At 31.4% G+C, this 18,553-nt stretch overlaps 1 protein-coding gene and 2 pseudogenes across 3 annotated transcripts; all 3 read left to right on the top strand.

Moving 5' to 3' along the window:
- Window positions 1-3,085: 3,085 nt before the first annotated feature.
- LOC111316930 (T-complex protein 1 subunit delta pseudogene) lies at window positions 3,086-4,489 on the top strand (annotated as a pseudogene). Its single transcript, XR_016345162.1, has one exon. The product of XR_016345162.1 is annotated as a T-complex protein 1 subunit delta pseudogene (transcript).
- LOC149516786 (T-complex protein 1 subunit delta pseudogene) lies at window positions 3,091-3,495 on the top strand (annotated as a pseudogene).
- Window positions 4,490-8,202: 3,713 nt separating the features above from the next.
- On the top strand, window positions 8,203-16,157 carry LOC111311049 (nuclear poly(A) polymerase 1-like). 2 transcript variants are annotated; one of them, XM_022910431.2, is made up of 12 exons: window positions 8,203-8,989; window positions 9,106-9,183; window positions 9,340-9,447; window positions 10,352-10,414; window positions 10,517-10,678; window positions 12,027-12,140; window positions 12,229-12,291; window positions 12,380-12,709; window positions 14,052-14,216; window positions 14,429-15,406; window positions 15,719-15,786; window positions 15,894-16,157. In XM_022910431.2, the coding sequence occupies exons 1-12, from the start codon at window positions 8,873-8,875 to the stop codon at window positions 15,937-15,939; spliced, it is 2,292 nt and encodes a 763-aa protein (XP_022766166.2). In that variant the 5' UTR covers window positions 8,203-8,872; the 3' UTR covers window positions 15,940-16,157. The 2 variants fall into 2 exon arrangements, 1 of the variants encoding a protein (XP_022766166.2); XR_002692607.2 differs by having other exon boundaries at window positions 8,227-8,989; window positions 15,550-15,786.
- The last annotated feature ends 2,396 nt before the right edge of the window (window positions 16,158-18,553 follow it).

Below are 18,553 nucleotides of genomic sequence, written 5' to 3'. Positions count from 1 at the left end.
ATTGTTGTTATTGTTGTCATTTAAAATGCAAAACTAAAGTCCAAAAAGCCCTAACATCTAGTGAAAGATGTTTTGTAGACAAGGATGGGAGACTTTATAAGATGATTGATGGAAAGACAAGTCAATTATCAAAGTTTAAATCTTTTACAACAACCATAAAAAGAAAGTAATTTCAACAAATACTATTAGAAGTGGTAATGACAAGAATACTATAAGAGCTTTAATTAGAAGCAAAAAAAGAAATATGCAAGGTTATGGATTACATACAAACTCGAAAATAAGGAGACAAATCTTGAATGTGAGTCATGATAGATTAAACATACATATTTATGATTTTTTTATAAAATTTTATCCATTTTAACTTGATAAATGTAATTCAACAACCTGGATTGCAAAATCAAAAAAATGATACTAGTTTAGACAAGTAAAGGCAAGTAAAAAGCTGTTAAGATGTATCTACTACTTAAGAAAGTCAAGTTGCAAGTTCTAAAAGAAATAAGGGGAAAAAAATTTGACAAATGCTTATGTTGACTGTTTCTACTAGAATTGTTGGTTTTTATTTTTTGTTCACTATTTTTGTGTGAAGAGCAATTTTTGAATGTTATTTATAAAAACATGTTATGTGTAAGTTAATAATGATGTAGGCATGTTGAACATGCATTTTTATTGCTTCTATAAATGAAGGCATTTTCATTATCAAATTACTTTATAGATTGTAATTTTGTTTCTGGATTTGTTAAAATTTAAAAAAATTGAAACCTTTTTTATTTTACTCATAACATATTACAAATTTAAGAAAAATAAACTCATATCCATTCATTTTAACCCAACATTTACATCTTATATATCATTCACATCACTAACCCATTACCAAGCATACAAGCTAAATTCTCTTTCTTTATTTTGGCATTAAAAATAATTACACAAAACAAAAGTAAAAAAAGAGTGAGATAAGCCAAATTATTTTTCAATTGCCATCTCTACCATGTCTACTAGCAATTTTACTACTTTCTTTCAATTTCAACATCAAAATACTAAGTTCTCTTTTCTGTTTCTTATTCTTCTCAATAACTTCAACTTCAATAAAATCAACAATATTTTTCATCAACTTTGAAACTTTATTTTTCAAACTTTGAACATGATCATATAAATTTTTTTCTCTCTTTTTGAGCTTAAAAATAATCTCTTTTACTCTATCAAAAATTTTAAGATCATGTCATAAATGAAATCTAAATAGTATCCTTTAATCACAATAAATTACTATAAGCAAATTTAGCCAAAAAAAATATTTTTACAAATTATTTTGTTTATAAAATTATCAGATAATGTGGGCATCCATAAAATATTCAATCAAGATTACAATTCATCTATGAAATCTACTTAGCTACCTTTATATTGTAGTAACAAAAAATAGGTTCTCTTTCAAAATCTCATTTTATAAAATAACTAGCTGAAATTAACTTATATGTGTTTATATCATAAGACTTAACTTTAGAGATCGTATAATTTTAAAATTTTGAAAAATAAAATCAAAGAAATCTTGACCTAAATTAGAGTATGAAAAATTTTGAAAAACTTGAAAATTTTACTAACCTTAAATTTACATTCTTAGATGAACTCATATTTAAAGCAAACATTGCGTACGAATTCTACTTTTAAAATGTATTTTTCAAAATTTTACATTGAAAAACAAAAAGAAAGAAGAGTAGTTGTAATGGCTAAATCTTAAGTTTCAAAGAGAAAAGAAAAAATGAGAAATGGAATAGGCTTAGCAAAAGAAAGGCAAAACAATATTAAAAGAGCCTTTTCCACTTGTTATTCCATGTCAATAAATAATTTAAACTTAATTTCACTTCATTTCCATCTATCATGGCTTTAAAATTTAATAGCGTATATCTTTCACAATCGCATTTTCATGAAAAAATCTTAAATACAAGTTAATAATTTTTAATCTTTATTTGTATAAAATAAAATATTTAATCTTGAGTTAAGTAATCGCCTCTCAAATTGAGTTTTAGTCTGCAAAAATCAAATCTTTTAGACTTATCTTTAGAGGTATGAAAAAAATTGAGAAAATTAAAAATTCATTCGAAATCGTAGTATTCAGTTCAGATCGATTTTTTTTTTATCGATTTGAATTAAGTTTTGATATTAAATTTATATGTTAGGTTCAAAGTAAATTTTAAATCAAAAACTAAAAAATAAAAAAAGAACCGAAATTTATATTTTTATTAATTTTATATATTTTTAAATTTTTTTAAAAAAATAATTATTTTATACTTAAATTTATTTAAATATATTATAAATTATATTAAAATAAAATATAAAAATAAAAATTTTAACTTTTAAAAACTAATGAGCTGATCTGAACGATATAATTAAATTTAGATCAAATAATATAAATTTTATATTTATATTCAAATAAAATTTTATAATTTTATAATTATATATATTATCCAAAAAAATAAACATATACCTGATCCATCTTAACTTATGATATCTTGGCCTCGTTGCCCATATTCCCACTCTTCACCTAACCCTCTGGATCCCACTTTTCCAGATCCCCGCTCCTTTTATAGGTTTTTCCACCTCCATTCCACACTATCATTTACAGCCACCCCCCCCCCCCCCCCCCCCAAAAAAAAAAAAAAAAAAAAAAAGGAAATGGCAGCCATAACAGCATCCCAGCCGCGCTCCTTCAAGACGGAGTCCTACGTGGACAGCAAACGCAAAGAAGACATCCGCCAAGCCAACATCAACGCGGCCCGTGCCGTGGCCGACGCTGTCCGAACAAGCTTAGGACCCTAAGGTATGGACAAAATTATCTCAACAGCCAACGGCGAAGTCATCATAACCAACGACGGCGCCACCATCTTAAACAAAATGGAAGTCCTCCAACCAGCCTCTAAAATGCTCGTCGACCTCTCAAAATCTCAGGACGCCGCCGCCGGTGATGGCACCACCACAGTCGTTGTCATCGCCGATGCCCTCCTTAAACAATTCCTTTCCCTTCTCTCACATGGTAACCCTACTGTTATCTCGGATTCTCTCCACAAGGCTTCGATATAAGCCGTCGATGTCCTCACCGCCATGGCCGTCCCTCTCGAGCTCTCCGACCGCGAATCCTTAATCAAATCCGCAAGCACTTCGTTGAACAGCAAGGTTGTTAGCCAATACTCAACTCTTCTGGCGCCGCTAGCCGTTGATTCTGTTCTCTCTGTCGTTGATCCAGAAAAGCCGGATATGGTTGATTTAGGAGATATCAAGATTGTGAAAAAGCTGGGGGGGACCGTGGACGATACGGAGTTAGTTAAAGGGTTGGTTTTTGATAAGAAAGCGAGCCATGCAGCTGGAGGACCGACCAGAATGGAGAAGGCAAAAATTGCGGTAATTCAGTTTCAGATTTCCCCTCCTAAAACTGATATTGAACAGAGTATTGTAGTTTCAGATTATACCCAAATGGATAGGATATTGAAGGAGGAAAGGAATTATAGGTATGATTAAGAAGATTAGGGCAACTGGTTGTAATGTTTTGTTGATTCAAAAGAGTATTTTGAGGGATGCAGTCACGGATTTGTCATTGCATTATTTGGCCAAAGCAAAGATTATGGTTATTAAGGATGTTGAGAGGGATGAGATTGAGTTCATTACCAAGACTTTGAATTGTTTGCCTATTGCTAATATTGAGCATTTTCGAGTGGAGAAGTTGGGGCATGCGGATCTTGTTGAGGAGGTTTCCCTTGGGGATGGTAAGATTGATAAGGTTAATGGGATTAAGGATATGGGAAGGACTACAACTGTCTTGGTTCGGGGTTCGGATCAGTTGGTTATTGATGAAGCTGAGAGGAGTTTACATGATCCCTTATGTGTGGTTAGGTGTTTGGTGAATAAGAGGTTTTTGATTGCGGGTGGTGGTGGTCCAGAGGTTGAGTTGTCGAGGCAGCTTGGTGCTTGGTCTAAGGTGTTGCATGGGATGGAGGGGTATTGTGTGAGGTCTTTTGCTGAGTCTCTTGAAGTTATTCCTTACACGTTGGCTGAGAATGCTGGGTTGAACCTTATTGCTATTGTGACTGAGTTGAGGAATCGGCATGCACAAGGGGAAATCAATGCCAGGATCAATGTGAGGAAGGGACAGATTACTAACATCTTGGAGGAGAATGTTGTGCAACCACTGCTTGTAAGCACAAGTGCAATTACACTGGCAACAGAGTGTGTGAGGATGATTTTGAAGATTGATGATATTGTTAATGTGAGGTAGTTTTGTGCACTGGAGATGAAATTTGTATTTCTAGTTATCTTTTATTTCCGTGTTCTATCTGAATTAGTGGTATTGTTTCCTTCTAGAATTAACAATGCTTAAAAATTATGAATTGGCAATCTACTGCCAAATATTTTCTCTCAACAAGGTCACTTTATGGTGGCTTTTTCGTAAGTTTTGTTTGTCTTCATTTGTTCGATTGAATTCAGACTGATAATTTTTTCCCTTCAACTTTATTTTTTTTTTTATTTGTTTGTTTTTTTAATGAATGATCCTCTTCTATGTAGTTTGGTGAAAGATGAAAAAAAGCCATGCAGCATGCACCATTCAAAGACTTGTCTAGAATGATAATGAGTGTTATCAAATTGACTTAGTTGCAACAGGTTTTGATTAGATACCAGATGCAATGGTTTGATTAGTTTTAGTTGCAAGGAATTGTGCTATTTGGAATAAGTAGGCAAATCAGGTTTTGTTTAGGCAAAATCTTTTGGAATGTTAATCCACTAATGTAGGAATTTTTCTCTTTTTGGTTGAAACACATGTATAAATGGTTAACCTACAAACATATTAAAATTTTCTTGTCATCTAACGCTGCTTGCTGTCACCTGGAACTTTGCAGTTTGTGATTTCTGATGCATCAATTAATGCCTAGCTCTAGTTATGAAGAGTACCAGCTTCTAGCAGTTTAGCTCAATTCTTAGGTCTTTTAAATGGAATTCTAGTATTTTGCCAATATATAGTCCATATAAATTCAGAATTTGTCATCTCACTAAAATTAACACATAGGATTTATATGATTTTTCATTAAAGAAGTATTTAAAAGATTTTGGTTATGTGGTAAAGTTGTGGATTAATATTAAAAGTATAGAAATGTACACTAAGGCTTTGCTTGGTAAGAAGGATTGAAGTGGGTGAGGATGAAAAATTTGTTAATCTAATAGTTAAGCTACAAAGTAAGAAAATGGTTATGATTTTAACCATTAGATTAACAAGTTTTTCATCTTCACCTCTTTCCATCATTCTTACCAAGCAAAGCCTAAAAGTTCATTAAATAAACTACATAAGGTAGGGTTGGACAAGTGAATGGATTATTGCACTGCTTCCATTATCCTCTTTCTAAGTATCTGTTTTTCATTTATTGCCCGGAAAAGATTTGCGGGGGGCTAGGTATCATCTCAGCTTCCTTGTTTTGGTTGCTGGAATTAGTTTGATAATAAAGCTTAATTAAGTTTGAGACGAGGCAAGTTCTTAATATTCTCTATCGACAATGCATTTGATCTGGAAAAGATGAGCATGGGGATGGGAACCAACAGGGCTTCCTTGTTTTAGGTGATTGTAGTCTGAGACGAGTCATGCTTCTTGGTATGCTTTCTGGACCATGCATTCTGCTCTAATTATAAATTCTGGCAAATCCCATTGAGCATGTATGCTTTAATATGTTTAGATGTGTCCTCTCACATACATATTGTTTCATATGCGGCCTTTTATGGTGTATTACAAGAAATGGAATGGGATTCTTGAGGATTTTACTATTTTATCATTTCTAGGATGACTAGAAAGCTTGATCCTTGTGAAATTCTGAACTCAAAAGCACTTTTCCATCTAAGCATCTCTTGTTAACCTTTTGGCATCAATTCATTTCGTTCTTTCTTGTTTTTGGAAATGTTTTGATTCTAAAAATGATATTTCGTAACCCAGCTCAACTGATTCTCAAAATAAGTTAACCATAAGATAGATTTTGGGACTTCCTTTTCCTCCTTGGCCCCATGTGAATACTGCATTTTGCTTGTTGTTTCATGAACCACAACGGCTTTACCATTTTAGACATGAGAGTCAACGACAGGTTATGCCTGATTGATTGCAAGAAAATTAGGATGTCTTGGTTATCATTACCATGGAAGGACATCTTTGTATGGGATGTCAAAGCTCTCGTACCCATTGGAAAGGACACTCGGTGCTTCAACCATTTTATTTTCTAGGGACGTTTTCTTCTCTTCCATTCCTTCAGGAAATTGCATGAAAATGTTTAAGTTGAAGGTTTCAAAGAGGTGAAGGAGTAATATCAAGTACATTGAAGGGATTCAAAACCATTTTTCTTTTTAAATCGATTCAAGAGCTTTAAACAAATGCTGTTCTAAACCGACTTGACATCCTATTTGTTCTAACATGTACAACTCACTGCATCAAAAAATCCTGTTTGACAGAAGGGTCCCCTACTTCATGGTAAAATACGTGATACCTTTTTGGTCCTTGATTTATCAAACAGTTTTCTTTTATCCTTCACAAGCTCAAATCCATTTCAGGTTCCCCAAAATATTACTACCCAACCAGTCGAAAGCTTCAAGGGAACTATTTAAATTAGAACCGCAAGGAAGGAAGAACTTGGATGTAATTCATCTCTTACCATCAATTACATCTAAACAATTTAATATTTTATACAACAAAAAATATTTTATTACTGTTATTAAGTTATATTATTAAATAATAAAATATTAATATTCAACTAATTAATATTTAGTAAATTACATAATTATTGAAATATATTAAATACAATTTAAAATAAAAGGGCAGATCAACTTACACAAAAAAAGTTTTATATCTTCTTATATATATTTTTTTAATCATTGACTTCACTAAATTTAAGAGATGTGAGAAACAAATTTAAAAAATAAAAAATAATTTAAGCTCCTCTATTAAATTTATTAAGAGCAATAGTTAAAAAAATTGTAAAACTTTTTTAATGAAAATTAATCCCTCCCACTAAAATAATATTAATTAATTATTTAAGATGTTAAACGTTCATTTAATTAATAATATTAATTATTTAATAATTTAAAACTAAAAAAATCAAAATTCAATATAAAAACCAAAATATTAGTAACATCTAACCTCAAGTATATATATTGTAGAAATAGTAAAATATATTTTAAATATTTAATATAAAAATTTAAGAAAAAATTGAAAATAATAATAATAAAAAAACCATGCGAAATGTAAATAACTTGTCATGTGTCGATCAAGAAAGATCAAGACTTTCTTTTATATATTTAAATAAAATTAAAAAAATTTTAAAAAATAAAAGCCTGCAAACGTTGCAAGTAAATAGATTGTACCATAAATACAATACTATAAATATAGATATAAATGCATAAGCATATAGATTATATAATATTAAAATTGAAATGATATTACTATTAAAATAATATTTGATTATTTACTAATAATATTATTAACTAATAACATATTTTTATAAAAAAACTAATAACATATTAAAATTTTATTGTTTTAATTATATCTAATATATTAATTAATATTATATAATTTTAAAATTAAATGATATGATAGGGTTAAAATACTATATTTTCATGTACTTTATATTCAATATTTTGAAGTATATATATTTTTTACTTTTTTATATTCAAATAAATTTATATGTTAATTTTGAAATATTTAATTTCTAATTCGTTATTTTAATTTTTTATTATTTCATATTAATCAATAATATTTTTATTTATAAATTAATTTAATATATAATTTTAATTCTTAATATGTATAATATTATTTTAATACATAAATATTATTCATTTAATAAAAAGAAAAATTATTTTTAAAAATAATGAAAACAAAAAGTTTTTACTTCCAATAATTTTAAAACTATTATTTATGTTTTTTTAAACAATAATATATTGTTAAACATAGATTTTTCAACTATTTTGAAAAAATTAAAAGGGAAAACAAAAAATTATAAAAAAGAAAACAAAAGAATAAGAAGCGATCCCTTAACTTCTTCTCTCAAAAAAAAAAAAAAAACATTTTTTAATTTTTTATTTTGCCCCTTATTTTATCCACTCCCAGCGCCAGCCGATCCCATTATCAGCTGTGTGGAACGAAAAAAACAAAAAAAAAAAGCCCAAAGCCAAAGAGTACCGACCTTTCCCTTCTTTAAGAAAAAGAAACATTAAGAAATCAAACAATTTTCCACAATAATCACGAAACCCTGTAAACTCTGTCTCTCTCTGAGTCTCGAGAATCTCCCTCGTCTTAATACAATTTTTCTCTGACTTTCTTTTTTTGGTTTTCGGGGTCCCCTTTATATCTTTTCTATTGGAGGCTTTGGGTTTTTTTTTTTTTTGATAGCCATGGCCGACGGAGAACAACAACGTTAACATCACCACCGGCGTCGTCGACAATAAAAGGCGGAGACCTTAAAATTCTCGAAAGTTTGGATTTTTATTTGTATTTTGTTTTTGGGTTTTGTGCCTGTTTTTCTTCCCTTTAGGGTTAGAGTAGTTTTCTAATTGGATTCCCCAATTTTGGTGATGTAATCTTTCCTTAATAGTCTTATTATATAAGGAAAAAAAAAGGATTAGCCTTTTCTTCTGTAATTTCAGTTTCAATTTTGGTTGTATCCTCCTAAATACCTACAATCAGCAATTATTTGATTCTTACCTCTCCATTTATTCTTTTTCTTTTTATTTTATATATCTAGGAAGAAAAGAAAAAAATCTGTGAAAGAATTATCAATAAAATTTTGATTAATTATCATTTGGTTGCATAAAAAAAGTGAGACAGAGAGAGAAAAAGAAAAGAAAAAAATTCTAAAAATTAAGAATAATGAGTAGTCCTGGATTGGGACATCGAAACAGTGGGCAAAGATTAGGCATCACGGAACCTATTTCGTTGGGTGGACCGACTGACTATGATGTGATCAAAACCCGAGAGCTCGAGAAGGTTTCCTTTTAACCGCATTTTCACTATTGTATTTTGTTTAGTATTTGTTTTCTTTTGAAGTTATTAAGTCTGAGACTATCACGAATTGTGGTTTTTGTGGAATTTTGGACTTTCAGTATTTGCAAAATGTGGGATTGTATGAGAGTCAAGAGGAGGCTGTTAGTCGGGAGGAAGTCCTGGGGAGGCTAGACCAGGTTGGTTTATAGTTTTTAACTGTCTGTCTCGTAATAATTTGAAGTAGAATGACTTGTTATGGTACTTCTATTTCTTGCTTAATCATCGAATGTGGGTTTGTGTTTTTGGTATGTAGTGATTGACAATGATGTTATTCTTGATTTTAAATTGAACAGATTGTGAAGAATTGGGTTAAAGCAATTAGCCGTGCGAAAGGTTTAAATGAGCAATTGGTCCAAGAAGCAAATGCTAAGATATTCACCTTTGGTTCTTATCGACTAGGGGTATGATCATTTTCTTGTCTTTGCTTCTTTGTATTTTATCCCTTCATTTCACTTTAGTTGCAGTCCTGTAAGTTATAAAGAAAAAAGCATTAGAATCTAATGAATTTTTTTTCTATATTTTTGTAATGCACAAACAATATCACTAGCTGATGATGAGATGGTGGACACACTTATAGCACTGGAGGTAGTATCTTCAAGCCACTATTGATGTGGTGTATGTTTCTACAAGTTTCTGCAAAGAAAGAAGCTTGTCATATTTGTTCATATATTCGTAGCTGATGTCATGTCTTTAGGAAGACTTGGTGGTTTATCCAGAAGTTGACCGTCACATTGAGCTTGCTATTTCGGCTTGCATCTAAGTTTATGGGAAAGAAAATACTTTATGCAGTGTACTTGCTAGATCTGTTATATATTTCATTTGTGAAACAATACAGGGTTTTGTGGAAGAATGATTTCATTTTTCTTCTTTGTGCAATATCAGCCATTGCTGTTTAGGGTTTTATTTTATCTGTCAAGGTTGTTAAGTTCAAGAGCAAACTTGTAATCTTTGACATACCTGCGTAGTAGGTTTATTTTCTAATTTGGTAAGATTTAGGATATACTAGGATCTTGTCTTGGTTTACATCTTTTGATTTATAGTTGGTCCAATAAGACTGGAATAAGGCATTTCATCTTTGGATTCTTGTTTTCCATTTTAACAAAGGAGATAAATTTATGTCTATAATTTGATGTTCTACGGTCCAGTTATGAAAGCATATTGTTTTCAGATGATTGATGTCTATAGCTCTTCAAGTTTAATAGTTCTCTAAACTTCAAAATAATGCCTTCAAGTACATCATTTCTCCACCTCATTGCTTTGAATTTGGAGTTCTAGTTCATCTTGCTTCCATTTTTTTTTAAACAGGTGCATGGTCCTGGTGCAGATATAGATACACTTTGTGTGGGGCCGAGACACGCAACACGTGAAGTGCGATCAGATCTTTCTCTGCTTATTTACAGCAGTTTTCTTTCATTTGAGAAAGTGTTGATTGACTAACTTAAAAAAATGCATCTATATGTTTTGATGTAGGAGGATTTCTTTGGTGAACTACACAAGATACTATCAGAGATGCCTGAGGTATCGGAATTGCACCCTGTGCCTGATGCTCATGTCCCAGTCATGAAATTCAAATTCAAAGGAGTTTCCATAGATCTTCTTTATGCAAAACTCTCACTTTGGGTTATTCCTGAAGTAAGTACTGGTTTACGTAGTGTCTGTCTTTAAATATCATCTCCTCTGTTTTATTGTCTTCTTTTTTAAGAATCATTGTTCTAGTTGGTTCTTTGCTACTGATTTAGAAAAATATTTAGCTAACTGATGAAACCTGTTCCTATTTCCACAAAAGTTTTTAGTTTGAGCAAGCTGGGCCTTTACTGTTTGGAATCAGTATTAGGTTTTGGACGTGAAGTCACTACCAGATGGGTTATATCAGTATTTTATTTGTGAATGATGACATCCAATGCTTTATGAAGCATTAGAAGTGGACTCCCTTTCCCATTATATTTGCTTCTCTGCATGTAGTTTACTTGGTTCCTTTGTCTTCCTTTCCTTTGGTCATGTATAGTGAGAGGAGTTAACGTAATTAAAATATAAACAATTTAATTAGTCATGGAGGAATTTGGTGTATCAAGTCCCCTTGTAGTTTGGAGGTTGCTTCAGCTTGCAGGTACTGTTGTGGTCAAGAATCCAAACAAAACCTCAGGTCTACTTCCATTATGAGTCTTGCCGCACAAACTCTACCAGAAGGAATGTGCCTATGGTCAGTGATTTACATTGGAGCAATCCTCTAGGTATAAAATGATAAATAATCCCATTGTAGATGGACTTTCTCGTTAATTTCAAAATACAAACCAGGTAGCTCCATTCTATTGTTGTAGTCAATGGCTATGAAGAAATTTGTTTCCTTTGTTACCTAAAAATTCAGTTCCATCTCTGAATTGGACATGATTTCCAAGAGAAAAACTGTCAGTTTTCAAGCCTAGGTGAGCTAGGGAACAAGCCTTTACCTATAATTGACGTTAGCCTTTATAAAACTGCAGATATTAAAGGATTTTAATGTCCAAAGTTGACTAGATAGGGTAAAAGGGCAGTGTGTTACTTATGTTTTGCAAGCTTATGTAAATTGTTAGAATTGCTTGATTCTTCATAACAAGATTTAAGGTAAAGATCGAAGAATCGATGGACCATCCTACAACAAGCATGCATGATTTGAGGCAATGGATAACACATATACTCTCCTTCAACACAATGTAAAAAACAACTTAGAATAGTAGATTGTAACCTCTTTAACAATTTGAAAATATTAATGATGATCATTAGAGCTATGCACTTTTTGAGGTATTCTGAGAGAGAACAGGTGCTATTTTTACCCAGTTTTATCTATGAAATAGGGAGAGATGATGTTTTGTGCATTAATTCTTTGCATAGCAACTTTGTCTTTTCTTAAACTTAAAATTCATTACATGGCAAGTCTTTTTTTTTTTTTTTATTGAAATGTTTCTGAAAATTTTCTCATAGCTTATGTAAATTTCTGGTGCAGGACTTAGATATTTCACAAGACTCTATTTTACAAAATACAGATGAGCAGACTGTTCGTAGTCTTAACGGTTGCAGAGTCACTGACCAAATTTTACGGTTGGTTCCAAATATTCAGGTTGTGGCTGCCACTTCGTGAATTGTATACAAACAGATATTTTCTTCCCCAAAGATTCTTGATTGTGTTTCTGTTACATGACCTACAGAATTTCCGGACAACTTTGAGATGCATGAGGTTTTGGGCAAAACGTCGTGGTGTTTATTCTAATGTATGGGATGCTTTTCATATTGGCAAGATTATGCTCTAGATCTCCTTTTTTCTTTATATTAAAAAGTGATCTTTTTTGTTTTGGGCAGGTTTCTGGTTTTCTTGGTGGTATAAACTGGGCATTGCTTGTTGCTCGTATATGCCAGCTATATCCTAATGCTCTGCCCAATATGTTAGTTTCTCGATTTTTTAGGGTGTATACCCAGTGGCGTTGGCCAAATCCAGTCTTGCTTTGTGCAATTGAGGAAGGATCTCTTGGTCTTCAAGTTTGGGATCCCCGAAGAAATCTGAAAGATAGATATCACTTGATGCCTATAATTACTCCTGCTTATCCTTCCATGAATTCTAGTTACAATGTGTCATCGAGTACTTTGCGAATCATGACAGATGAATTTCAGAGGGGTAATGAAATTTGTGAGGTATGGTCTTATGGTTCATGTCAGATCTCTTCTTACCAATTTGCTGTTTTATTTTTCATTAGCATAAGATGATCCCACTTGAAGTAGTTTATTATTTTGCCAATAAACCCCAAAAGCAAACAAAATACTTACAAAAATTTCAAGATGTAGTGTATAAGCTTCTTTGGAGCATTTTCATGAATACCTATTGGGTGGTTATGTCAGATGGAGAGGGAGAGATTGAGGAGAGAAAGACGGTGAAATTTGTTTTAAGTGTAGAGAAGATGTAGAGGTTTTGAGTCTGGGGACTGTATTGGAGAGTATGAGCTATTTATTTGGATACCAAGCTGGAATCAGAGAAGATGCTGCTGCGGGAGGCAAAGGAGGAGAGAGAGAATAGAGAGAAGAAAATGAGAGAGGCAAAATTCAATAAATACTGAAAATGAAGAAATTAAAAAAATATATGAATTAGCATTGGTGTTGATCTTAGATTAGAAAAAATGCTTGATGAGCATTTTGTTTTACATATAAGTATGTTATTTGACACTAATTTATAGACAAATAAAGTTACAATATTGTTTCCTTTTTGAAAAAATGTTGACATGTGCATAAGTATCTTAGGCACCACAAAATGATCAGGTGCACTTATTAGAATTATGGGTTTACTTAGCAATGTATCCTTTTCATTATAGCTCATGATTGGGGTTTGGTACCCAATGACAGTTGTTTGAATTTCAAAATAGTTTCTAGGTGGATTAATGATCTTGTTATCTCTTTCTTTACAATATATTTTTTGAGCACTCATGATTGTTGATAAAAAATTTCAGTGTGAATGTGTGATAATCAACTGCATTAGTGAATGTTGAGACCTCAATTCATGATTAACATCTTTAATGTTTTGTTGGGCAACTAGAATTTGTATTTGGACCCTTTGTTTGGATATTTTAGTGAAATCCAGAATCTTAAGAACAAATTCAAATCTATTTTTTTGATGGATTAGGTTTCGATTTGAACTAGGGAGAAGAAGTTTAATTGGCTGGATTATTCTAATTCCAAGCCAAAGAAGTTTGTATTTTGGGTACATAGCAAAAGAAAGTATTTGAAAATTTAATATTTGGCCTTATTTTAAAATCATAGGCATATTTGGTTCAGATTTAAGTCCATGCAGTTTTGAATGACTTCCCAACTAAGAATTTGTTTCTAGCCGAGCTCAAAGTCCTTCACCGTCCAATCCTTGTTTCCAAAAGAACTATAAAACTTGTTGGTTGTGTGGTTTTCACCATACCATGTTGTTTAATAATTTCTATATTTCTTGATTTAATATTAATTTTACACTTTTGTCGACGGTTGTTCGTGCTTGCAGGCTATGGAGGCAAACAAAGCTGACTGGGATACCCCTTTTGAGCCTTATGCTTTCTTTGAAGCATACAAGAATTATCTACAAATAGACATCTCTGCAGAAAATGCTGATGATTTAAGGAAGTGGAAAGGCTGGGTTGAGTCCCGTCTCCGTCAACTCACATTGAAGGTGAAACATACTTTACTTTCTAAACCATTTTCTTTTTTTGGTACAAGAAGGTACATAAGGTTAGAGTTCTAGATTTAATCTTCTGAAAATTTCCCAACTCACCTCTTACAAATGTACGCTGGAGTGGTTTTGTATGCCCTACCCTTTTTGTCTTTTTTATGCTTCTAATGTATTATAATCGTAATTTTCAATTGTTTTTTTTGTAAATCTAGATTGAAAGGCATACATATAACATGCTTCAGTGTCACCCACATCCTGGCGATTTTCAAGACAAATCTAGGCCTTTCTGTTGCTGCTACTTTATGGGTTTGCAACGCAAACAAGGAGTTCCAGTAAATGAAGGTGAACAATTTGATATAAGGTTAACTGTCGAGGAGTTTAAACACTCTGTTAATATGTACACTTTGTGGAAGCCTGGAATGGAAATCCATTTAACCCATGTAAAACGTAGGAACATACCTAGCTTTGTATTTCCTGGTGGTATCCGACCTTCCCGTCCATCTAAAGTAACCTGGGATAGTAGGAGGGTATCAGATACAAAAGTTTCTGGCCATGGTGTATCAGACAAGTTGGGTGAAGTTAAAGGCGCTTCAGATGGACAGGATGAAGGAAAGAAGAGGAAGAGGGTAGATGACAATGTAGACGCTCAATTGAAAAACAGCAAATATATTACTGCTGTGCCTTCCTCTAGTCCAGAAGTTAACTTGGGTAGTCCTGTCAGCACTGTGAGTTCTTGTTCCATTAAGGTTGACCATTCAGATGCAATGAGATTGGTTGAAACATCAAGGGAAAAAGCTGGGAATAATACGACGAATGGCTTAATAAATTCAAGAAACATGGAAGAGCTTTCTTATCATAATGGTGAGGTTGATGGGGCACTTAGATGTATTATTCCAAATAAGGATTTTCTTGTGACTGCTGATGCATCAAGCTGTAAAGAGGCAGAGAAGTTGGCTATTGAGAAAATAATGTCTGGTCCATATGTTTCCCACCAAACATTTCCACAGGAACCTGAAGAGCTTGAAGACGATTTAGAATTTAGAAACCAGGTCAGATCTGTGGGGAACACTAATAGTGGCCCTCTGGAGTCTTCAATGTCAGATTCGGCAGGTGCAGCCCCAGTACTATCAAGCAATGGAGCTGGTCCTTCCACCGGTTTAGATGCTAGTTGGGTTATAGAGGAGTTAGAGGTTGTTTCTACTATCCTTGTCAGTTATTACTGGATTCTAGAAGCTTTATTATTTCTTGCTTTCATTACATTGCTAGATATCCCTGTTATAATTAGTTTTTTGCATATATTTGCTTGAGCTCTGCTTCTTGTTTTTGGGAACAGCTTTCTTCGCTAGGAGGCAAGGTCAAGTCTACCATTGTGCCTGCAAACAAAATTTTCTTCTCTTTCTGATAATAAAACCTTTTAGCATAATACACACCAAGATCCAATTTTAATGGTTGTTCTTACAAAGTATGGAACAATTCTGACTGTTACTAGTTTTCATGTATAGCCTGCGGAGCTTACTGCATCAATACCAATACCATCTGTGCCACTGGTCGAGAGGAAGCCGCTAATAAGGTAATTGCAATTGCTTTGTTTAGTACAAGTACTCATTCAAGATATGAGGAGGATTAGTTGTTTGCCATAGCACAATTGATCTTCTTATATTTGCTTCGTGATTTCAGATTGAACTTCACTTCCTTGGGTAAAGCTTCTGAGAAAAGTGGGTGAGAGGGAGTTGGAAAGGTTTATGTATGATAAGTGAAGTTAATTCTTCACTGTAGTCCTTTCTGGCCTTTTTGTAACAGCTAAGATTTATAGTTAATAAAAAAAAAAAAGAGTTTGCGAAAGTTCCATCTTTTAATTGTGTCAATGAAATGTAGATTGCTACATGGTAATATTGATAAAGCAGCTGGAAACGTAATCGGTGAATGCCGGCTGTTATATTACTTATGCCTTAAGCTTGTCTTTTCCTTTTGCTATTGCATTACATTAATTACGTGGATTTTTTTTCCCAAGTCTGCACGAAGGTTTATGGTTATCACATGTGGGTTAGCTGTAATTAACAAAGAATATTAACTGACGTTTATACCTGGCCAAAAAATAATAATAATACCCAACGTTTATTAAATTATTTTCGTTTTGATATTTTTTATGAAACTAATTTCAATCGGAAATCTATTTGTACTTAGAATTTTCTTTTGAAAAAAAAAATTATGTTTAGTTTTAATCAAAGATTAATAGTTTAAAATTTTGGGCACAATTTGTTTGGCCGTTTTGTTGTTCTTTTAACTTTTGAAAGTAAAAGGGAAATTGTATTTGGATTTTGTTAACTTGGATTTTGTTAAAAAATAAAAAGATAATGTCTTATTTGACAATTGAACTAATACATTTTTTTAGTGTGATATACAAATAAAAAAAATTTTTAATAAGATATTTAAACTATATTTTTTAGTGTTAATTTATCTTGATCATTAACACCATTAATTTAAATGTTTGTAGTATTAATATCTAATAAGATGTTGAAATGTGTAAAAAAAAAAAAAAGTTCCATCAATGTCATATCATCAATGTCATAACAACATTAAAAGAAAATTTCAAAAAAAAAACTTTTTTAAAAATTTTTAAAATTCTATAAAATTTTCTAAATATTTTTAAAAATTCAAAAAAATTCTATTTTTTTTAAATTCTAAAATTTCAAAACTTATAAAAGCTAAACCTTTTTTTAATTTCATTTCTTCCTCCCATTCCCAAAAAAAAAAAAAATCTTTTCTTTCAAACAACAAACAATCAACTCTTCTTTTAGAAAAATTCTAAAAAAAATTAAAAATTTTTAAAATTTTTAAAAAATTTTTAGAAACTTTTAAAAATTCTAAAAATCTTATTAAAAATTTTGAAACTTATAAAAACTAAACTTTTTTTATTTCATTTTTTCTTCCTATTCTAAAAAAAAAAAAAAAATCCTTTCTCTCTCAAATAACTAGCCCTTTTTCAACCCAATTTTCGGCATCGATTTGCCTTTAGATTTCACCAAAAAGCTCTTCTCTTCCTCATCGTCCTTGTTTTCAAGTTGGTTTCACAAAAACGTTGTAGATTTCCCTAAATCTAACCAAAACCTATGGCTATTAATGGCTAAAAGTCTGACCATCGCTACTCTAAATGCCATTTCTTCAAAGTATGTCTTTTACCTAGCCCAAACCTCCATCATAAAAAAATATAAAAATAGAGCCCCTTAGTAAAGCCCCGAATTGAGACTTATAGCTCCCTCTTTTACTATTATTTTTTTTCTTTTCTTGAGTTTTACTTCTATAATTTTTTTTGGAACTACTTCTCCTCGTTTCAAGGGTTTGTGTTTGATTTTCCTATGCTTTTTATGTGGCAAGATGGGGCTATGTTTTGTGGTGGTGAAAGGAAAGGAGCTATTCAAAGCCAATGGACTGGATTTGAGGATGGTGGGTGGATTGTCAAATGGTGGTGCCTTGCAGTGGTGTTGATTAAGGGAGGTTGGTGATAAGTGAGGTCTTTGCCATGGCTGTCGAGGGTGGCTATAAGGTTTCGATGATGATGCTGGAAAGAGTTATAAGATTTTTGAATATTTAGAGCTTTTCAATTTTTAGTGTCTTTCTCTTTAGCTAATTCAATTTTTTGAAATTTTTAAATTTTTTTAGATCTTTTTTATAGAATTTTTTAGAATCTTTTAAAAATTTTAAAATTTTAAATTTTTTTGAATTTTTAAAAATTTTTAAAAATTTTTGAAACTTCTTTAAAATTTTTTTAGATTTTTGGGATAATGTTTCATTTTTTGGGATAATGTTCCTTTTTATATTTTATATTATTTTTAAAATTTTTAAAAAATTTTTAGAATTTGTAGAATTTTTTATAATTTTTTTCTTGAATTTTTTTATAATTTAAAATTTTTTTTTAAATTTTTCAAAAAAACAAAGGGCTAGTTGTCTATTAGTTGAGATAGAAAGGATATTATTTTTGTTGAGTGGGAGGAAAATGAAATAAAAAAAAATGTTTAGCTTTTATAAGTTTTGAATTTTCTTTTTAAACTTTTAGAAATTTTTTTTAGAATTTTTTGAAAATTTGAATTTTTTTAAAAAATTTTAGAATTTTTAATATTTTCTTAGAATATTTTTTAATTTTTTTAGAATTTTTTTTAATTTTTCTTTTAATGCTGACGTGACATTAATAATGTGAATTTAACTGAATTTTTTGACACATGTCAATATATTATTGGATGTTAATGCTACGTTAGTGTTTAGAGTTAATGGTGTTAACGGTTGGAGCAAATTAACACACGAAAAATTAGTTTAAGTACCTAATTAGAAATTTTTTATGT

This window comes from Durio zibethinus, chromosome 9, assembly GCF_047325235.1.
Source record: "Durio zibethinus cultivar Kanyao isolate XHJ-2024 chromosome 9, ASM4732523v1, whole genome shotgun sequence".
Taxonomy (NCBI): Eukaryota; Viridiplantae; Streptophyta; class Magnoliopsida; order Malvales; family Malvaceae; genus Durio; species Durio zibethinus.
This window is presented reverse-complemented; position numbering and strand designations above follow the sequence as displayed.

Bases quoted from the DNA above. Each gene is read 5' to 3' on its own strand.
- LOC111311049 (XM_022910431.2), top strand. From the start codon at position 8,873: ATGAGTAGTCCTGGATTGGGACATCGAAACAGTGGGCAAAGATTAGGC. The intron at 10,415-10,516 runs GTGCGATCAGAT...GTTTTGATGTAG, and splicing joins CGAGACACGCAACACGTGAA to GAGGATTTCTTTGGTGAACT. The intron at 12,292-12,379 runs GTATGGGATGCT...TGTTTTGGGCAG, and splicing joins GTCGTGGTGTTTATTCTAAT to GTTTCTGGTTTTCTTGGTGG.